At 40.7% G+C, this 17,136-nt stretch overlaps 1 protein-coding gene across 1 annotated transcript; it reads left to right on the forward strand.

The window, feature by feature from the left end:
* The first annotated feature begins 662 nt into the window (after positions 1–662).
* sf1 (splicing factor 1) lies at positions 663–14,946 on the forward strand. The gene is made up of 12 exons (XM_017710283.2): positions 663–903; positions 3,115–3,243; positions 5,473–5,548; positions 9,640–9,792; positions 9,937–10,026; positions 10,194–10,377; positions 10,556–10,671; positions 10,837–10,944; positions 11,127–11,313; positions 11,692–11,914; positions 12,161–12,325; positions 13,860–14,946. The coding sequence occupies exons 1-12, from the start codon at positions 663–665 to the stop codon at positions 14,180–14,182; spliced, it is 1,995 nt and encodes a 664-aa protein (XP_017565772.1). The 3' UTR covers positions 14,183–14,946.
* Positions 14,947–17,136: the final 2,190 nt, after the last annotated feature.

Consider the following 17,136-nt stretch of genomic DNA (forward strand, 5'->3'; position numbering starts at 1 on the left):
TATATTCTTTCTAAATGAACTGAAGCTATAATTGCAAAACGTATTTCAGTAGTAAAAGAGGGGCGTTTCTATGTGTCCATCGCCTGAAGTAGCTGGTTTAGTGGCTGTGTCCCAATAGCTACGAAACAGTTCCTATCTGTTTTCCCTGGTTTTGCCTAATTTGTAGCAAAGGCCTCGCTGCATGTATTGGCAGACCTGACTAGCATGTGGAGGACATGAACGCCAGATCAAGCAAATCAAAGGAACACAAGCAAGAGAAAGTTTCATTCGGTTATTCGGACGCTGCCCGTGTCTCCGCGGCGCTCAGTCTAGGAGGAGCCTTCTTGCAGTCTAAAAGTTACTGAGCGCCGAGACGTCCAATCACAGATCAACAAACCCCCAAGGCGGGAGTAGAGAACGCCTTTTGTGTCCAATGACAGTTGAGAACGCCATGATTGACGCAAATTCTGACCAATTAGAGTACTCGTTGGGGGACGCCGAACCTCCTTTGTCCGCCTCAACGGACGCCATCTTGACCGACTGTATCGGGTGACTGAGAGAGGTTGAGTAGTTTACCGACGAACGTGCTCGGACTATTTTTCATTAAAATAAAGTAGCTATTAGGAGGACTTGTAGGTGAAACACACTAGACAACTGAAGGGAGTCAGACAAAACATTGGGAAATGGCAACGGGAGCAAACGCAACCCCGCTGGGGAAGCTGCACCCGAGCATTGGCGCTAAACGGGGCTTCGATGCGGGTCCCGGCCCTGGGCTAACGGCTCCGCCGGGGCCTCCGGTCTCATTCCCGCTTCCGACCTTCCAGCAGCCGCCGATGCCGAACGTGTCTTTCCCTCAGTTTTCTGCAATGCCCGGGTCTTCATTTGCAAATCCAGCTGTAGCCGGGTTGCCGTCTCAAGGCGGAGGTAAAGTATAACCGCGTGTGACTGTGGTGCTGGTAGATTATCGGTTAGCTTTCAGCTAATACGGGCTCAGTCCGAGAGAAGACTCCAGAATCTTCTGAGACTGGAGCGGCCGTGCGCACAGATACGAGTTATCAGGGCGCTTTTCAAACTCCCAACACGCCTAGGTCGACTAAAAAGCTAATTATCGGACTCTCTTGTAACGTTAACTGAATGAGGTGCGTAAGACTCTGGGGCCTCTTGGGACCGCGTTTAAGCACAGCTGCTCTTCCGAAGGAAACCGTAGCTACGAAGTTGAGGTCGTTTTCTTGTTCGAATTTTCCAGTCCCGCCTTAAATAGTGCATCAGTTAACTACATTATGAATGGATCTGCTGCACCATTTAAGGTGGAATGAAAATGTGTATTAGAAGCTGACTTCTGTCTCGCCTAATGCATGAATAGGAGCGTGTTCCTTGCTGTAGGCCCACGTTGCTCTTCTGGTCGTTGACCTACCATATTAGTGAAGGCCACTACGAGTCGTTTTGAAGAGCCGGTTCTTTTGAATCAAGTTCGCTTATAAAAGCCCCTTTGGTACATAAGTTTAAAGATTTTGTGCTGTGTCAGCTAAGTTAGCTTGCCTGCCGTGATTGTGAGATAATGTTAGTTTTGTGAATGCTGTAACGTTCACTACTAAAAATATCAAGTGTTCTGTAGGGTTGAGTTAAGCACAAGCCTGAATCTTACGAATGGTATTAAGCCTGTTTAGATTTATACTTTGGTAATAGCGGATGAATCACAGTAGTACAACTTAAGGAGGCGCTGCAGTACGTTTTGGATACCAGAGGCCAGTCATTAGCGGAGGGTGATCTTCCAAAAATCCGAACATTTTACTGAGAATGATCATCGCCTCATAAGGCATGGTAAGCTTATTGGCTCCAACTGAATCGTCTTAAAACTCGTAGTCTTTAAACGGAGCCAGTTTCTGTCGCTCACACTGGTATCGAGGATTTTTTCAGCCAGAGCCAGTCATAACGACTGGTCTGCCCATTAGTGTTGCATCTGCTCGAGGAATCAGGGTTGTTTGGTTGATGTTTTCCCCTCTCGTCGCTGTAGCTGATTTGTGCCTGAAGAGAGTAAACTGCTCCAAAGTAACACAAGCCATGATTAGACGCACAGTACAACACCTTTTATCATTTCTGCTTTTGACTATAATCCTAGAAGTTTCAAACCTGCAGCTTTTTGTAGATATGGCCTAGTTATTACCTGTGGGCAGTAGGATCTCTTTCTGAATGACTCTGGTGTTAAGACTTTTTATGTTAGGAAAACCAAGTTAAAATGTCATGGTTCAATGATATTATGCGACGATTTAAAACTACAATTTGGAAAACTGTGTTTCCTAAACATAGTTTGTGCCACTGCAGAGTATATTGATGGCCACAAACATATTCCTTCTCGTTTTTACTGATATCCAGTTTCAATTTTGTTCCATTTTACCATATTGTTTTATATTTTTTATGAATAAGCAGTGACCGTGTCATTTATGCATAACATCAGTTCTTCATTGTGGTCATTCTCGTGACCTAAACCTTGACTTCTGCTTTGTCAATGAAAAGTTTCACATCTAATCACAACAGTTTATCTTTCACTTATTTGATTTATTTGAATACCTGTGGAAATAAACAAATGCCATGATTAGTTTGTATACCTGTATACTGAAATTAACCCCCAACCACTCACACCGCCACTCACACTTTAACAGACTTTTTAAAATTCGTATTGAACAGTCTTCAGGTGCTCTAGTGCAAGGGTTCTGGGGATCTCCCACCCTGAAGATTTTAGATCTAACTCACCTGGCAGTGTAATTCAGTTGCCTCTGATGGTCTTCATTAGCTGGATTAGGTGTGATAGACTATAGTTGCTGCTAATCTATGCAGGGTTGTAGATTTACAGGACAACGATCGGGGGCCCCTGCTCCAGTGTTAACCGAGGAGCTGGGGCTCACAGCGTAAAAACTGTTCACAACCACTGGTCTAAAATAAACTTGCAAAAAAAGTAGAAGAAAAAGCGAGCAGTGTGGTAACTATACGGCCATACTCTGTAAGAAGCCCACTGCCTGTTTTTACACTGCTCTTTGCGTTGCTGAAGATCATCTTTTGAAGATTTATAAATCTGCACATCTGCTTGCTGTGGTGCTGGTCACTGACCCTGACACTCACCCTGACAATCTCTGATAGATGGTGGTAATAAGAAGAGGAAAAAGAGCCGCTGGAGCAGTGAGACTCCTGATCAGAAGACGATTATCCCCGGCATGCCCACAGTCATCCCCCCGGGGCTCACCCGTGAACAGGAGAGAGCTTATATAGGTAATTGAGTCCCATATTCTCTTTTGAATGTTTAAGGTTGGTACATACTTTGCAAAAGGGTTTATTCTCCCCTCCACATCCCAACAGCTCCCTTTTTCTTTTCAGTCCAAGTTATGTGCCCATTGCTTCATAACAATTTGCACATCATACAGAGGACGTGGTTGCCAGAACTTTGCTAGTTGAAATTATTTGCTGGGTTGCTCAGACATTACTGAACATGCATGCCGAAATGCTGCTGACAAAATGAGATGCGGTTCAGATATGCCAATTTGCAGTGAAGTTCCTTAATGTCTGATTATACTCACAGTGCTTGAAACACTAATTCAAGGTGCCTAATTTCAGGTATCTTTTCAATTCTTTTAATTAAAACCCAAATATTTATAAGGAGTGTATTGCATGAAAGGTGCAGGCACTGTTTCTCATAGTTGTGATTCGTTTGCGTTCTTATCAAAGTTTGTGTTCCATCAGTTGTCTAATCAAATACCCACAGTCTCTCTCTGATGTTGCTGCTTGTTGTGAATTGTCTTCTGGCTGCAGGATCTCATCACTGCTCATGTTAACCATGAAAATGTCTTAACCAATCAGATTGGGCAAAGAGTAGGCAATGCAGGCCTAACATGAATTGCAGTCATCTTCATCACCAGTGTTTGAATGTGCTGTGTAACGAGATCAGTGTCCTCATTCCTGTCGGGTGCTTGCTCTGAAGTGGCATGTGGTTTAGTTGTAGTCAAAACCTCATGTGGCTAAATGCATCTTGTACACTGGTGCTTAAATCCTCAGTCACTTAATAAACATTTCTTCAACTAGAGGCCACTTGATTAGATTTGATGCATGGGTGCAGTGTTGTAAAGTCTTTTAATTCACAGAAAACAAAGGATGTACCCGAACAGAAGTGGTCTAATGATTGTTCCAGAGGAACTTTGACCAGAAGTGTCATTCATTCATTTTTGCATTTTAAGGTTATTAAAATATTGAGATATATAGGGTGGGTTGATGCCATGTGACACACAGGTTTGATTCAAAGCAAGAAAAATACTAGGGGAGCACAGTGATGGGAGTTTCTGTACTGGTGCATCCCTTAAGTATATTCTTTTTAACCTAATGTTTAATATATTTTTATTTGAACTGCCTGTTACTGTTAGTGCTCAGTTCTGCTGGTAAGTCACCACTCAAGTGGCCTGTCAATAACAGAATAAGTTATTGGCAAGTGTTGAAGTTTGTTGTTAAGAATTGATTCTCCCCCGATGTCCACTTGTGGCACTGACCTACGTTTTGATCTCTTCACATTTGTCACTTTTTGCATCTTTCTTGCTCGTTCTTCACAGAAAACACTGTTTATGGAACATAAGTGTGTTCCTTTAAGACTGTCAGCCCTGTAGGTTAGCACATGCAGTCTGTCAGTCATCCTCAGTTTCCATTAATGACATCAGCAATGTTTGCATTACGTAGCCCAAGTGTTATCCTCAGCCTAACTTTCTTCCTGTGCTTCCTTCTTAGTGAAAATGCAAATCTGGTGCATACACAGATAAACTGGCATGCTTTATGTGACTCCCCCAGTTCAAAATGTCGTGGCCCAGGTCAATGAGCTTTAGGAATGTCTTTTTAATCTACATTTAATTAAATGTTTTTACTCTGGCAGGTTTCCTTTTGTGACACCACTTTATCGCTAATAACGTTCAATAACATTTGCCAACACAGATTTATACATTTGAAAAACATTTCTATTCCAGTATTTTTGATAAGATCAGATTTTCTGGATTGGTGGCATTTATTGGAAGCCTGCCTCGGTGAACGCCTGTTCACTGTTTTGTGAAATTCCTCTGAAATTGTTTGTTTGAAACCCTTCCCACATTTCTAATTTTTCTTTTTAATTCTATATAATATTTGGAATAATTTTATGGATATATAAATCATATGCTGGAAGATGCATTCTATTTTACGAGCATGAAATGAATGTTATTTGTAATATGAATTCATATGTGTATTATGTTTTTTTAGAAATTAGGAAGGGGTTCAGAATATTTTTGTAGCATTGAAGGTCTTAAATCTTGACCTTGATTCTTGACCTCTCATTCGTTGTTAATCATGTTTCATTTTTAACCTTAATGAGTGCATAACTGAAGTATTTTGCACTCTTTGTTTCAAGGTATTTTTTGCTGCTAACCACATTTTTCTCCATCCTTGTTTTTTTCTTTTCTTTTTTTTCTTTCCTAACCTGATTTCTTCCAGTCCAACTGCAGATCGAAGACCTGACTCGTAAACTGCGTACAGGAGACCTGGGAATCCCTGTTAATCCTGAGGACAGGTCGGAATAACCATTTAAACCCAACAACAGTAACACTTTCTTTACCTCTTCATCAATTAAGAAGTCAAATTTAAAATACAAAATGTTTTATATACAATATAGTAAAATATTTATGTAGATAAGTCAGTTAATTGTTCTTAGAAATGAAGGTATGTAGATTTCAGCTCAGTATGGTAATTGTGTGATGACTACATTAGGGAATATCTCATTTGTCTCCATTTTTTTTTTTTTTTTTTAATCTTAAGATTTAAATTAAGAATATTATACCATCTTTATAATGGCGATTTTGTTTTGGAGTTTCTGTCACCTGTATTTGGTCATGCTTTTCAGTTCTTCATGTTTCTTTTAAAGGCAAATCAGACATTTTATCTGGAGAGGCAAAGGCATGACCTGACTGAGGCTCTTAAAGGAGAATTCCACCCAAAAATAATTTGCTAGTTTGACAATGATGTGCTCATACAAAAGACCAGAGTGGATCCATGCTTTCCAGTATGTAGAATGCTTGCTCCAGGTTTTTGAATCACCCTACTTGCTCAAATGAAAATGTATGTTTTATATCAAAACCAGGGGCTGTATTACAGAAACATCCTACCCGTTTGTCTTGAGTTAACATCGGACAGGTCAAGATGAGATTTTTCACATATTGGTATAATAGAAGCAACTAGCACAATTAATCAAGTTAGTTAGCCAGACCGCTAGCTACAGTTACTGATGTAAAGAGGTCTAACAAACCTAAAGTGAGAGGAAGTTGAAGTGAAGAATATTGTGGCAAAACTGTGCGTATGTCAGTGCGTCATGATTCTCCATTTTGCTTACCAAATGCTTTAGCCGAGAACGCTAACATTATTCCTCCTAATAACCTGCAACACAATCAGCTCTTTCTCTTCATTATTCACCATCACTTGTATTTCCTCAACATTAACACGTGGAGGTGATGAGGGGATGGTGGAGATTGTGTTTGCAGCGTCTGGGATTTTAAAACGCTGTTAAAAACGGTGCTTTGACTTAAGGTTTTCAGTTAAGATTTATTCCGTAAATATGGCTAATTATAAAAAATTATGCTGCCTGTCCCTGCTTAAAACGATAGAAACAGTTAGTCAAACCGTAAGTTAAGACACCTCAGGGGTTGTTGTAAAGTTAGGATGTTTCTATAATACTGTTATTAATCTGGAGTTGGGATGTAATTATGAGCTTGAGTACTGTTGTTCTGGAATAGCTTCTGTCCAAAATTCAGTCCCAACTAAAGTAGTCATTGAGATTAAACAGATAAGATTTCACAGTTAAGACGTTTTGGTAACATGACATCAGTCCTCTATCTTGGAAAGCATGTTACTTCTGCTGTGATATGAGAAAAAAGGCAAAGAAGACCAATATGAATATATAAGAGGCAATTGGTTGTAATTCACCTTTAAATGGAGTCATATATATTAAAGTAAAGGAAGCATTTTAGGCAGGCTATACTGCCATCACAGGATAGATAATCCACATTTCATTATATGCTATACTATCTCTTCTACTATTACAGGTTTTGTTATTGGTGTGTTCTGCTTTATTAGTAAACGAAAAGGTTGAGGCAGGTAGTGAATGGTACCAGTTTTTCCTCAGGCACGAATCGTAACGGTTTAGTTAAGACTCTGCGCACAGTGTTATGTACAAACAGTACCGCCTGCGTTCTCTTTGGTACCGTGCATAACCTGGTCAGGTGCATCAGAAGACATTTTTGTCGTCTTGGAGCTTTGTCTGCACAATAAGCTGTGGACCAGATACCAGAATGTAGCTGTCCTTAATTTGAAGTGGAATGCAAGATATCTTCAGCGTTTTATAAATTCAGATTTTAAAACATGTAGCAGCATTTTTCGCTGGTCTTTTAGGGTTAGTATTAGAAAGCAATGTTGACAGGTTTATTTTGTAAAGTAGTAAAGGGGCATTCCAAAGTAATGAGCCATTCTTACTTAATCATCTGTTTTGCTTTAAATTATATGTATTTCTGTAATCTTAGACCACCCCTCTGCTAGTTGAGGGCATGTTGGTCAAGCTAAATTGTCCCAGTATTCATGATTCTAAGGAAGATCAGGATGCTATTTGCAGCCTTTGTGCTGAATGCATTATGCCCAATTGAATATTTTCCAGTTTTTTTTTCCAGCTGCATTGTTAGTTCATAATTTTGTGTGCTTCCTTTGCTTTAATTACATGAACAGTACAATTACATTAATCCAGATAGAATATTCTGGCTTCTAGTCAGATAGCAATAACTTTGTTGTTTAAGGAATTACAGTGCTTTTACTTTTAGTTTATAAACTAACAGTGAAAGTTCCCCTATTCCAGTATTTATTACTTAATTTTCATACTAATACAGATGATGTGACAGTTAATGTTTTTTTTTTGTGTGTTAAATTGGCGCATAGAATTTGTTCTACTGCTGGTGTCTTCATGTTGTGCTTAAAAAACTGTTTCTAAACGTATCAGGTGACACAAACATTTTTTCCCCTGATTATGTCCATAACGATATGACATTTATATGGTCATATAACTAATCTGCAGTATTGTTGTCTAACTGCATGCATGTCAAAATATTGCATGTGGACTAAAGAACAGTGGACAGAATTAAAAAAAAAAAAAGTTCAGTTTACATTGCTGTAGCTTTTTCTTCCCGTGACTTCATTTTAAGTAGCTAAAAAGAGAGTTTTCCCTCTATATCTTTAATTTATTTTTAAAGATTGAGAGTAAGTTTAAAAGTATTTTAAGCTCTTTTAACCCAAATTGATAATCTGTCGCCCCTATTTGCTGAAATCCGCAGTTCAGCATTACAAATTCAGAATCTTTAGTTTTGAATTGTTGGTTGTTCTAAAGGTCACTAATGATTTTCCATAAAGGGACGTCTGTGGTTTTGTACAGGAATTCTAACAGTATTCCAGATTTCCGCACTGGAAGACCTCTCTTGGAGAACCCTCTGACGCTGTCTTTCCTGGAGTAACCATAACCCTAATAACAATGATGGCACGCACGTAGTTTGCATAAGCCTTTAACTGTAAAGCAGGAATTTTGATGCTGCTCAAATGAGTGTCTCTTTGCTAGCCACAAGCCCAGCTCTCTTCCTGCAATAGTCTTTCCAGCATAATCTTAATCCAGAGTTTTCACAGCACACCTAAAACAAGGTTCTTTCTGAAGATCCGTTCACTCCAGGATTTAGGGATGATTGCTTCCAATGCGCAAAACAAACTCTGGGGGTGTTTCAGGTTGTCGGCGGTGGAGTTTGCGAGCCAAAAGCGAGAGACTTTCCTCTAATTTTTTATTCACTTTTCTCCTCTTTCAATTGTCTCTCATGAACCTGTTAACGCCAATGCAGGTCTCCTTTTTTTTTTTTTTGAGAGTTCTCAAAAAGGTTGACTTTCTAATCATAATTCATTTTCTCTAACCCAAATTCCCCCTCTCGTAACCTTTTTCAAGCGCAGAACTTCGTAATGCAGCGTAACAGCAGCATCCAAGGGTAAGGTAATGATTGGAGCCAGCACTAGAATGCTCTTCTCAGAAGTGTGAAGTCTGCCACAGGCATCCAAAGATGTGCCAGGTGTCCGCCTGCTCCGGTGAGAAGGGGATAGCTCAGTTCCACAGAGAGACGTTGTAGCTCAAGTGTTTTGGTTGCCCCACATGTCCAGAATAGAAGTTACTTCAGTTTTTCTTCTGTGAATCCAATAGACTGATAAAAATGAAGCTGCAGAGAAGTATAATATGCTGCCATCTGTAAAGTTTTCCCATGGGGACACTCACTGCCACTTTTCCTTTGAACTAGGCAACAGAGGGTATCCTCTGTTGTGAATTTCAGCAGAGAAAGACCGTTTTTTCCCTCTCTCTGCCAAAGGTAGTATTTCCCTCCCTTGCTTTTTGAATATACTCCGCTTTGATATTTCTCTGGGGCATCCTGTACTCCTCAAGTGACCGCCAAAAAAAACCCAAAAAAACCACAATCAGGTGTCGGCTAGGGCTAGGGAAGTGAGCGAGTTTTCTTTGGTATTTGCCATCTCTTCAAAATAATTAACTTGAAATTAATGCTGTTTGCATTTTTCTGTCTATATTCCTTCTTTCACCAACAGGTCTCCTTCTCCTGAGCCAATTTATAACAGTGAGGGGAAGAGGCTGAACACACGTGAGTACCGTACCCGCAAAAAACTGGAGGAGGAGAGACATTCACTGATCACAGAGATGGTTGGGCTGAACCCAGAGTTTAAGCCACCTGCTGACTATAAGTAAGTGCATTCTCCTTTCTTTTCCCTTCACTGATATTTTCTGAGTTCAGTTTGTCACTGTGCTATTGCTGGCTTAGCTTTTGAATTGTCAAGGTTGTTTTTTTTTAATTCATATATTTATTTTTAAATCTGTTTTTCTCTCAGGCCTCCAGCCACCAGAGTCAGTGATAAAGTGATGATCCCACAGGAAGAGTATCCGGAAATAAACTTTGTTGGACTGTTGATTGGGCCACGGTATGTATCATATCATACATCGAGCCCGGGAGGCCAGTAATTAAAAAAGTGTGTGTAAAAATAAATAAATAATAAACTATATATCTTTATTTTAAAGAACAGTGACAGAAGTAGGTCAATATACAGATTTAGATAACTACCTCTGTCTCCTGTATTTTGTTCTACAGTGGCAACACACTGAAAAACATTGAGAAAGAATGTTGTGCTAAGATCATGATACGTGGAAAGGGCTCAGTGAAGGAAGGTAAAGTGGGCCGTAAGGACGGACAGATGCTGCCTGGGGAAGATGAACCTCTGCATGCTCTGGTCACGGCCAACACCATGGAGAACGTCAAGAAGGCCGTAGAGCAAGTGAGGAAAGCTTTTTTGCATCAGATCACAAAGTCAGAGAGCCTTGACGCAGCTGTTTGTGGTGATCCTAGAATGAAGTTGATCTTTTTTTTTTCTCAGTTGGTAATCTTGTTACAAAGACTGAAAACAGTATGTTGTCCATCTGGTTGAAGTCTGATGTTCTGCTGATTCCCTGTAGATCCGTAATATTCTGAAGCAGGGCATTGAGACACCAGAAGATCAGAATGACCTGAGGAAGATGCAGTTGAGAGAGCTGGCCCGACTCAATGGCACTCTCAGAGAGGATGACAACAGGTGAGCAGTGGCAGTCTCCACCATTTAGGCTTATTTATTTTATATTTAGGCTTATTATTTTATTAGCTTTTTTGACATTCACAACCCTTTCATAGTGAAGTGTAGTAGTATTTTAGCAGGTGAAATCTGTCTGAAAGCAAGAATATGCAAAAATTTCCTCTGCAGGATTTTGCGCCCATGGCAAAGTTCTGAGCCTCGCAGCATCACTAACACCACGCTTTGTACCAAATGTGGAGGAGCTGGACACATTGCGTCTGACTGCAAGTTCACAAGGTACCTGGCTGAATCTGAGGCCTCTCTGTTTTTGTTTTCTGTAATGAAATGATGGGTACATTTTTGTATTACTGTACTTTTTTTTTTTTTTTTTTTTATTTTTTTTTTTTATTTTTTTTTTTTTTTTTTTTTTTTTTAATAACATTGTACTAGCTTAAACCTATTACCAACTCCTGTTGCAGCTCCTATCCCCCAAGGCAAGGTGAGCCACCCCAGTCAGCTCAAGATAAGGCCCGTATGGATAAAGAGTATCTCTCCTTAATGGCTGAGCTCGGAGAAGCTCCCGTTCCTGCCTCCAGTGGTGGGCACAACACCACACCTCCCAGCGGCCCCAGAGGAAATGGACCCAGCAACAACCAGCCACCACCAGTGAGGCTTTATACTTTGACTTTGCAAAGTGTAGTTTGAGTTTTGACTGTTCAAGTTTATTGCCTTAAATGTATTGGGCATCCCTGCTCTTTGCAAATAGTTACAATGTATGTAGGGTAATGACATTTTGAAAATGAGCAAAAAAGGAAAAAAACTGCCTTATCTATAGAGTACTCTATTTCTGAAATGTGTGGTCTGTGGTTAATCATAATGCAGTGATTTTTGCATTGTTTTACATTTTGATTCAGTAGCTCTCATAGTACTCCTGCCTCAGTTTTACCTTGTCAAGTGAGAACAAGTACAGTAAATCTGAATTCAGAACTGTCTTAAATTTGTATGCTGTCTTCATTCAGTTTCACCTTCTGTTTCTTTTCTCAGACTCGTCCTCCTTGGATGAATTCTGGCCCCTCTGATAACAGGAACTTTCATAATATGCATGGTGGTCCTGGTGGTCATGGAGGCCCCCACAACTTCCCTCCTCCCATGCCCAACATGGGTGGGCCACCAATGCCGCCCAACCCCAACGGCATGCCCCCTCCCTGGATGCAGCCTCCACCTCCTCCCATGGGCCAAGGCCCAGCCCCACCTGGACATCCAATGGGTAAGTTGAATTCTTTTCAATTTATAACTACAGTAACTTTTTTTTATTTTATTCAGAAAATACTTTCATTTGTGGTTTGCAAAAAAAGTCTGTAGTGCAAAAGAATTGAAAGCATATCTCCAAATAACAAATGCCAAAAAAGGTTATCCTAAGTGCACTCACAGTTGCAACAGTTCTGTAGGTGTTGGATGCTGCTTACACATTTGGGGAATGTATAGGTTCAATCAATGAAAAATCTCCCTCCAGGTTTGCTGCCCCCCCCTATGGGTATGATGCCACCTCCTCCACCTCCTCCAAACAGTCAGCCACCTCCGCCCCCATCAGGCCCTCTGCCACCATGGCAACAGCAAGCCCCACCTCCTCCACCAACCAGCAGCATGGCCACCAGTGCCCCACTGCCATGGCAACAGAGTGAGTACATTTACAAAGGACATTCCAGTAGATGCAGTGCAGTTTATAACAGGGATGCATAAATACCCCCCCCCGGTAGTTCTCGCCAAAACAGAGTTCGATACCATACTGGGTATCCTACTTTGAATTAGGTAGTTGGTGCAAATGAGTACAGTCTACCTTATAAAAAAATAAATATATTTAATTCTAGCTCATTTTAAATGACGTGCACTAGCCAGCTATTATGTTAGTTACCTTGGATTGAATAGTGCTGCAGTACAGAGGAGCAGATTGAAAAGCACTTCTGTACATCTGTAAAATACAAGTCAGTGGGTTTTTTTTTTTTTTTTTTTTGTCCTCACCTCAACAATAGTCTTAGTAGCACAGAGTGGAAGGAGGAATCACATTAGATGAGTTTACGTTTTGAGATTTACATCTGTATTGTCTGATTTAAGCTGTAGTTGAATGTCCTCTAAAGCCAGACATGCACTGTTCAATCTTATTTGCAAAGGGTCAGAGTGGCTGCAGGTTTTCACTGTAACAAAGCTCACCTGATGAAGACCAACTGATTAAACAAGTAGAAACAGGTGTGCTTCAGCTTTTTTGGGGTGAAAATCTGCAGCCACACCAGCCCTTTGTGGATAAGGTTGGACACCTCTAGAATAGACCTTCTTGCACAATCAAGCCTAAGATTTAAAAGTGAAATGTCTTTACAGGCAACTCTGTCTATGGGCAGTTTCAAATAAAGCTCTTATTCAAATGAACAGTACAGAGCAAACTCGCTGAGAAACAGAGCAGCACTGTTTACGCTATGCGTTGAAGCAAAAAGCCAGGCGGTGATGTACATTATGGTCACACCAGTGGGGGGTGTGGGTTTTTTTTTTTGTTTTTGTTTTTGTTTTTTTTTATAAATTGTTTTAGCCTGCGACCCTGAAGGAGAAGCTAGAAAATGGATGGATGTATTAGCATTTATACCTTTCTTTCTGTGTTCAGAGTAAAATCAGAGTAAATTTCTTTTTTTATTATTTATTTATTTTTTATTTATTTATTTATTTTTTGTGATTCAACCCATATTGAGGAAGCGGTTGTTACGGTGTTTGCATTTGTTAGTGTTGAAAAATACACTATATATAATATAAATATACCAAGGCATAACGTTTGAAATGACCAATGGTTATACGAGTGTCACAAGGTCAGTAACTCTTCTCTGTGAGTGCAGAGCCTCCTTCACTGCATTTCTTAATTAGTCCGGCAGTGTGCACTCAGCTTACCACACAGCTGGTCTTGGAATGTTGGTATCAATGCTTTTTTTATGAGTAAATAAGCACAGTATCAGACCAATACACAATACCAGTTTTAGTGCATCACTAGTTTAGAATAGTAATCTTGACTGATAACCATACACTTGTTTTTAAATGGTCAAAATGAAGATTCCCAAAAACCTTTGTTTGGAGTCCTGTGCTAAAGTTGTGGTAAATGTTGCTGTTGGAGGCTTACAGGCTTACTCTGTTGGTTACAGCCTGTTTACATAGTTTCTTGTTTTTCTTTGTCTCAGATACCACTACCACCTCTACTCCAGCTACGGGTAACCTGCCTCCCTGGCAACAGCCCCAGCCATCAGCAGCATCTGCTGCACAGCCCCCACCTCCTATGGGCAACCCCTCCATGGTGCCCCCTCCACCTGGAGTTCAGCCACCACTGCCCCCTGGTGCCCCTCCTCCCCCCCCTCCCCCACCTCCTGGCTCAGCAGGCATGATGTATGCCCCTCCTCCTCCGCCTCCACCTATGGACCCTAACTTTGTTACCATGATGGGGATCCCAGGGATGCCCCCATTTGGGATGCCCCCAGCCCCTCCACCCCCACCACCCCAAAATTAAACACCCCACATCATAGTGGTGGCTGAGATCAACCACAGAAGATTGAATACATTTGGACTAAAGGACTAGGTTCTATCACTGCTTGATGTATTGTTAATGCAACTGGCCTTTGACCAGCTTTTGTGTTTTCTCCCATGCTTGGAAGAAAAAGGAAAAGAGGGGAGGTGGGGCGGGGGAGGTTGGTGTGGTTGAAATATGTAAATTTGCTTAACTTAATTTGTTTCTGATTTTAAAATTGTAGTGTTTGATCAACTGGTAGATTCTTTGTGTTTGTACTTTGATGTGCAGGGAATGGTATGTGTGTGTTTGCAGGGCCTTTGTTTCATGATTGGTCCAAACGTCAGTGCAAATTGACATTCCAAACCACAGTAATTGAACTGATATCATATTAAGCAGCAGTTTGTCATTATAAAGCAAAGTGTTTTCCTCTGTGAAGATTTGACAGACTAATTGTATCCAGCATTTTGTTTTGTTCTTTAATATCCAAAACCTGAAAAGCTTTTGTTTGAAAATGTTGCCTTCCTTGAGTATTTTTGTAATGCTACATTCAGCTAAATAAAAGTTGAAATGGCTTCACATATAGATAGTTGTAGATGTACAGACATGCCGTGTCTTTGTTGTGTTGCGCTTTGGCAATTTTAGACCTGGTGGATTTCAGACCTGGTCAGATTTCTAATCTGACTTCAAGGAACATTTATTGGCCAGAATGCGCTCCCCCCTCCCCCAGTATACAAAAACAAAAAAATAAAGATGAACGACTTGAATTTTCAGTGAAGAGATGTAAAGGACTTTAGCCCTATTTAGATTCTTGTCTTGCCTCTGCATTCAGACATTCCTACACGTGTGCCCTACTTTCCTTGCAGGTTCCTGTTGTTTTTAAAAGTCCTTTGTGGAGCTTCATGAAAGCCTGTTGAAGTTTCTCTAGTATTTTGCAAAAGGCATTGGAAGCTTAAAAACAACAAAAAAAAGCATTGATCTCCAACCCTTTTCCCTGAGATTTATCCTAATGCACACTTTAATCTTACCCTAATTGGTAAATGCCATCTAGGGCCATCAGTTTCAAACATCCGTTTAGATTTTAGATTGACTTTTCCAGAAACGATACAATGAGTCATGAACTCAAACATCACCGTCATGATTATGACGGCACAATTCATTTGAAAACCACTTTGTGCAAAATGTATTAATTCTGTATTAATCTGTTTGAAAAATGGCATGACACTTGATCATGATTCATTGATCTATTTTTACATCTCTGTGGACTATATTTGTTTATTCAAATCATATTGATCAGCCTATTCAGGGTTAGCACTGACCTCCACAGGTAGGTGGATCTCCAGGAGGAATGTTGATAAGTGATCACATGTATTTTATAGATCTGTTTGTGGGCAACAGCACAATCACTACAACCCAGTGGAACTAACTAAAACTAAGTATTACACTTGGCTGAAGTGCCTGGAAGTTGTCCAGTCAATACAGCCAGTCTTAGGATTTACTTCTCTACCAGCAATCTGTTTTGGGTGCTTTTATTTATTTTTCCCCTGCAGTCTTTCTTGCTTTTTTGGGATGCGTAACTGTCTAGTCCTGCATGCTTTATACATTTTTATTGTATAAAATTAGGATATGCACATATTAAATGAATATACATTTTGTTACATTGTATTCTTTAAGAAAATAAAGGTGATTTATAAATTTGTATTAAAATCTTAGTCTCTCTTTCTGAGGGTTGAGTTTCACAGGAGTTGAGGGTGCAGATGCTGGATGGTATATAGATCATGTAAATTTCAGTTTTCTTGAGTCAACAGATAATGTTAGTGCAGTGTTTCTATGTTTGGGTGTCATCATGTTGCTTTTGTCATGGACTGCCACAATTAGGTGCCTCTATATGGGCACTGCAAACAGGCTATACATAGATGATGAGCTCCGCTGCCTGCGTGCTGAACTATATTGTAGCTTAGAGCATGACCTGCTGTGCAGATTGTGGCTTGGAATTTATGCATGTCAAAAGCAGCCAATGAGGTTATCCCTCAGACGGTGGTCTAATTTCATAGGGACAGTGGCTTACATTTACTCAGATGTATGTATTAGGACTCCTCTCCTGCATTAGGACTGGTTGATGACGTCTCTCTCTCCTGCATTAGGACTGGTTCATAACGTCTCTCTCCTGCATTAGGACTGGTTGATGACGTCTCTCTCCTGCATTACGACTGGTTCATAACGTCTCTCTCTCCTGCATTATGACTGGTTGATGACGTCTGTCTCTCCTGCATTAGGAATGGTTGATGACGTCTCTCTCTCCTGCATTAGGACTGGTTCATAACGTCTCTCTCTCCTGCATTAGGACTGGTTGATGACGTCTGTCTCTCCTGCATTAGGAATGGTTGATGACGTCTCTCTCTCCTGCATTAGGACTGGTTCATAACGTCTCTCTCCTGCATTAGGACTGGTTGATAACGTCTCTCTCTCCTGCATTAGGACTGGTTCATAACGTCTCTCTCCTGCATTAGGACTGGTTGATGACGTCTGTCTCTCCTGCATTAGGACTGGTTGATGACGTCTCTCTCTCCTGCATTAGGACTGGTTGATGACGTCTCTCTCTCCTGCATTAGGACTGGTTGATGACGTCTCTCTCTCCTGCATTAGGACTGGTTCATAACGTCTCTCTCCTGCATTAGGACTGGTTGATAACGTCTCTCTCTCCTGCATTAGGACTGGTTGATGACGCCTGTCTCTCCTGCATTAGGACTGGTTGATGACGTCTCTCTCTCCTGCATTAGGACTGGTTGATGACGTCTGTCTCTCCTGCATTAGGACTGGTTGATGACGTCTCTCTCTCCTGCATTAGGACTGGTTCATAACGTCTCTCTCCTGCATTAGGACTGGTTGATGACGTCTCTCTCTCCTGCATTAGGACTGGTTCATAACGTCTCTCTCCTGCATTAGGACTGGTTCAT

This window comes from Pygocentrus nattereri, chromosome 2, assembly GCF_015220715.1.
Source record: "Pygocentrus nattereri isolate fPygNat1 chromosome 2, fPygNat1.pri, whole genome shotgun sequence".
NCBI classification, from domain to species: Eukaryota; Metazoa; Chordata; class Actinopteri; order Characiformes; family Serrasalmidae; genus Pygocentrus; species Pygocentrus nattereri.

Bases quoted from the DNA above. Each gene is read 5' to 3' on its own strand.
- sf1 (XM_017710283.2), top strand. From the start codon at position 663: ATGGCAACGGGAGCAAACGCAACCCCGCTGGGGAAGCTGCACCCGAGC. The intron at 5,549-9,639 runs GTCGGAATAACC...TTTCACCAACAG, and splicing joins CCTGTTAATCCTGAGGACAG to GTCTCCTTCTCCTGAGCCAA. The intron at 11,915-12,160 runs GTAAGTTGAATT...ATCTCCCTCCAG, and splicing joins CCCACCTGGACATCCAATGG to GTTTGCTGCCCCCCCCTATG.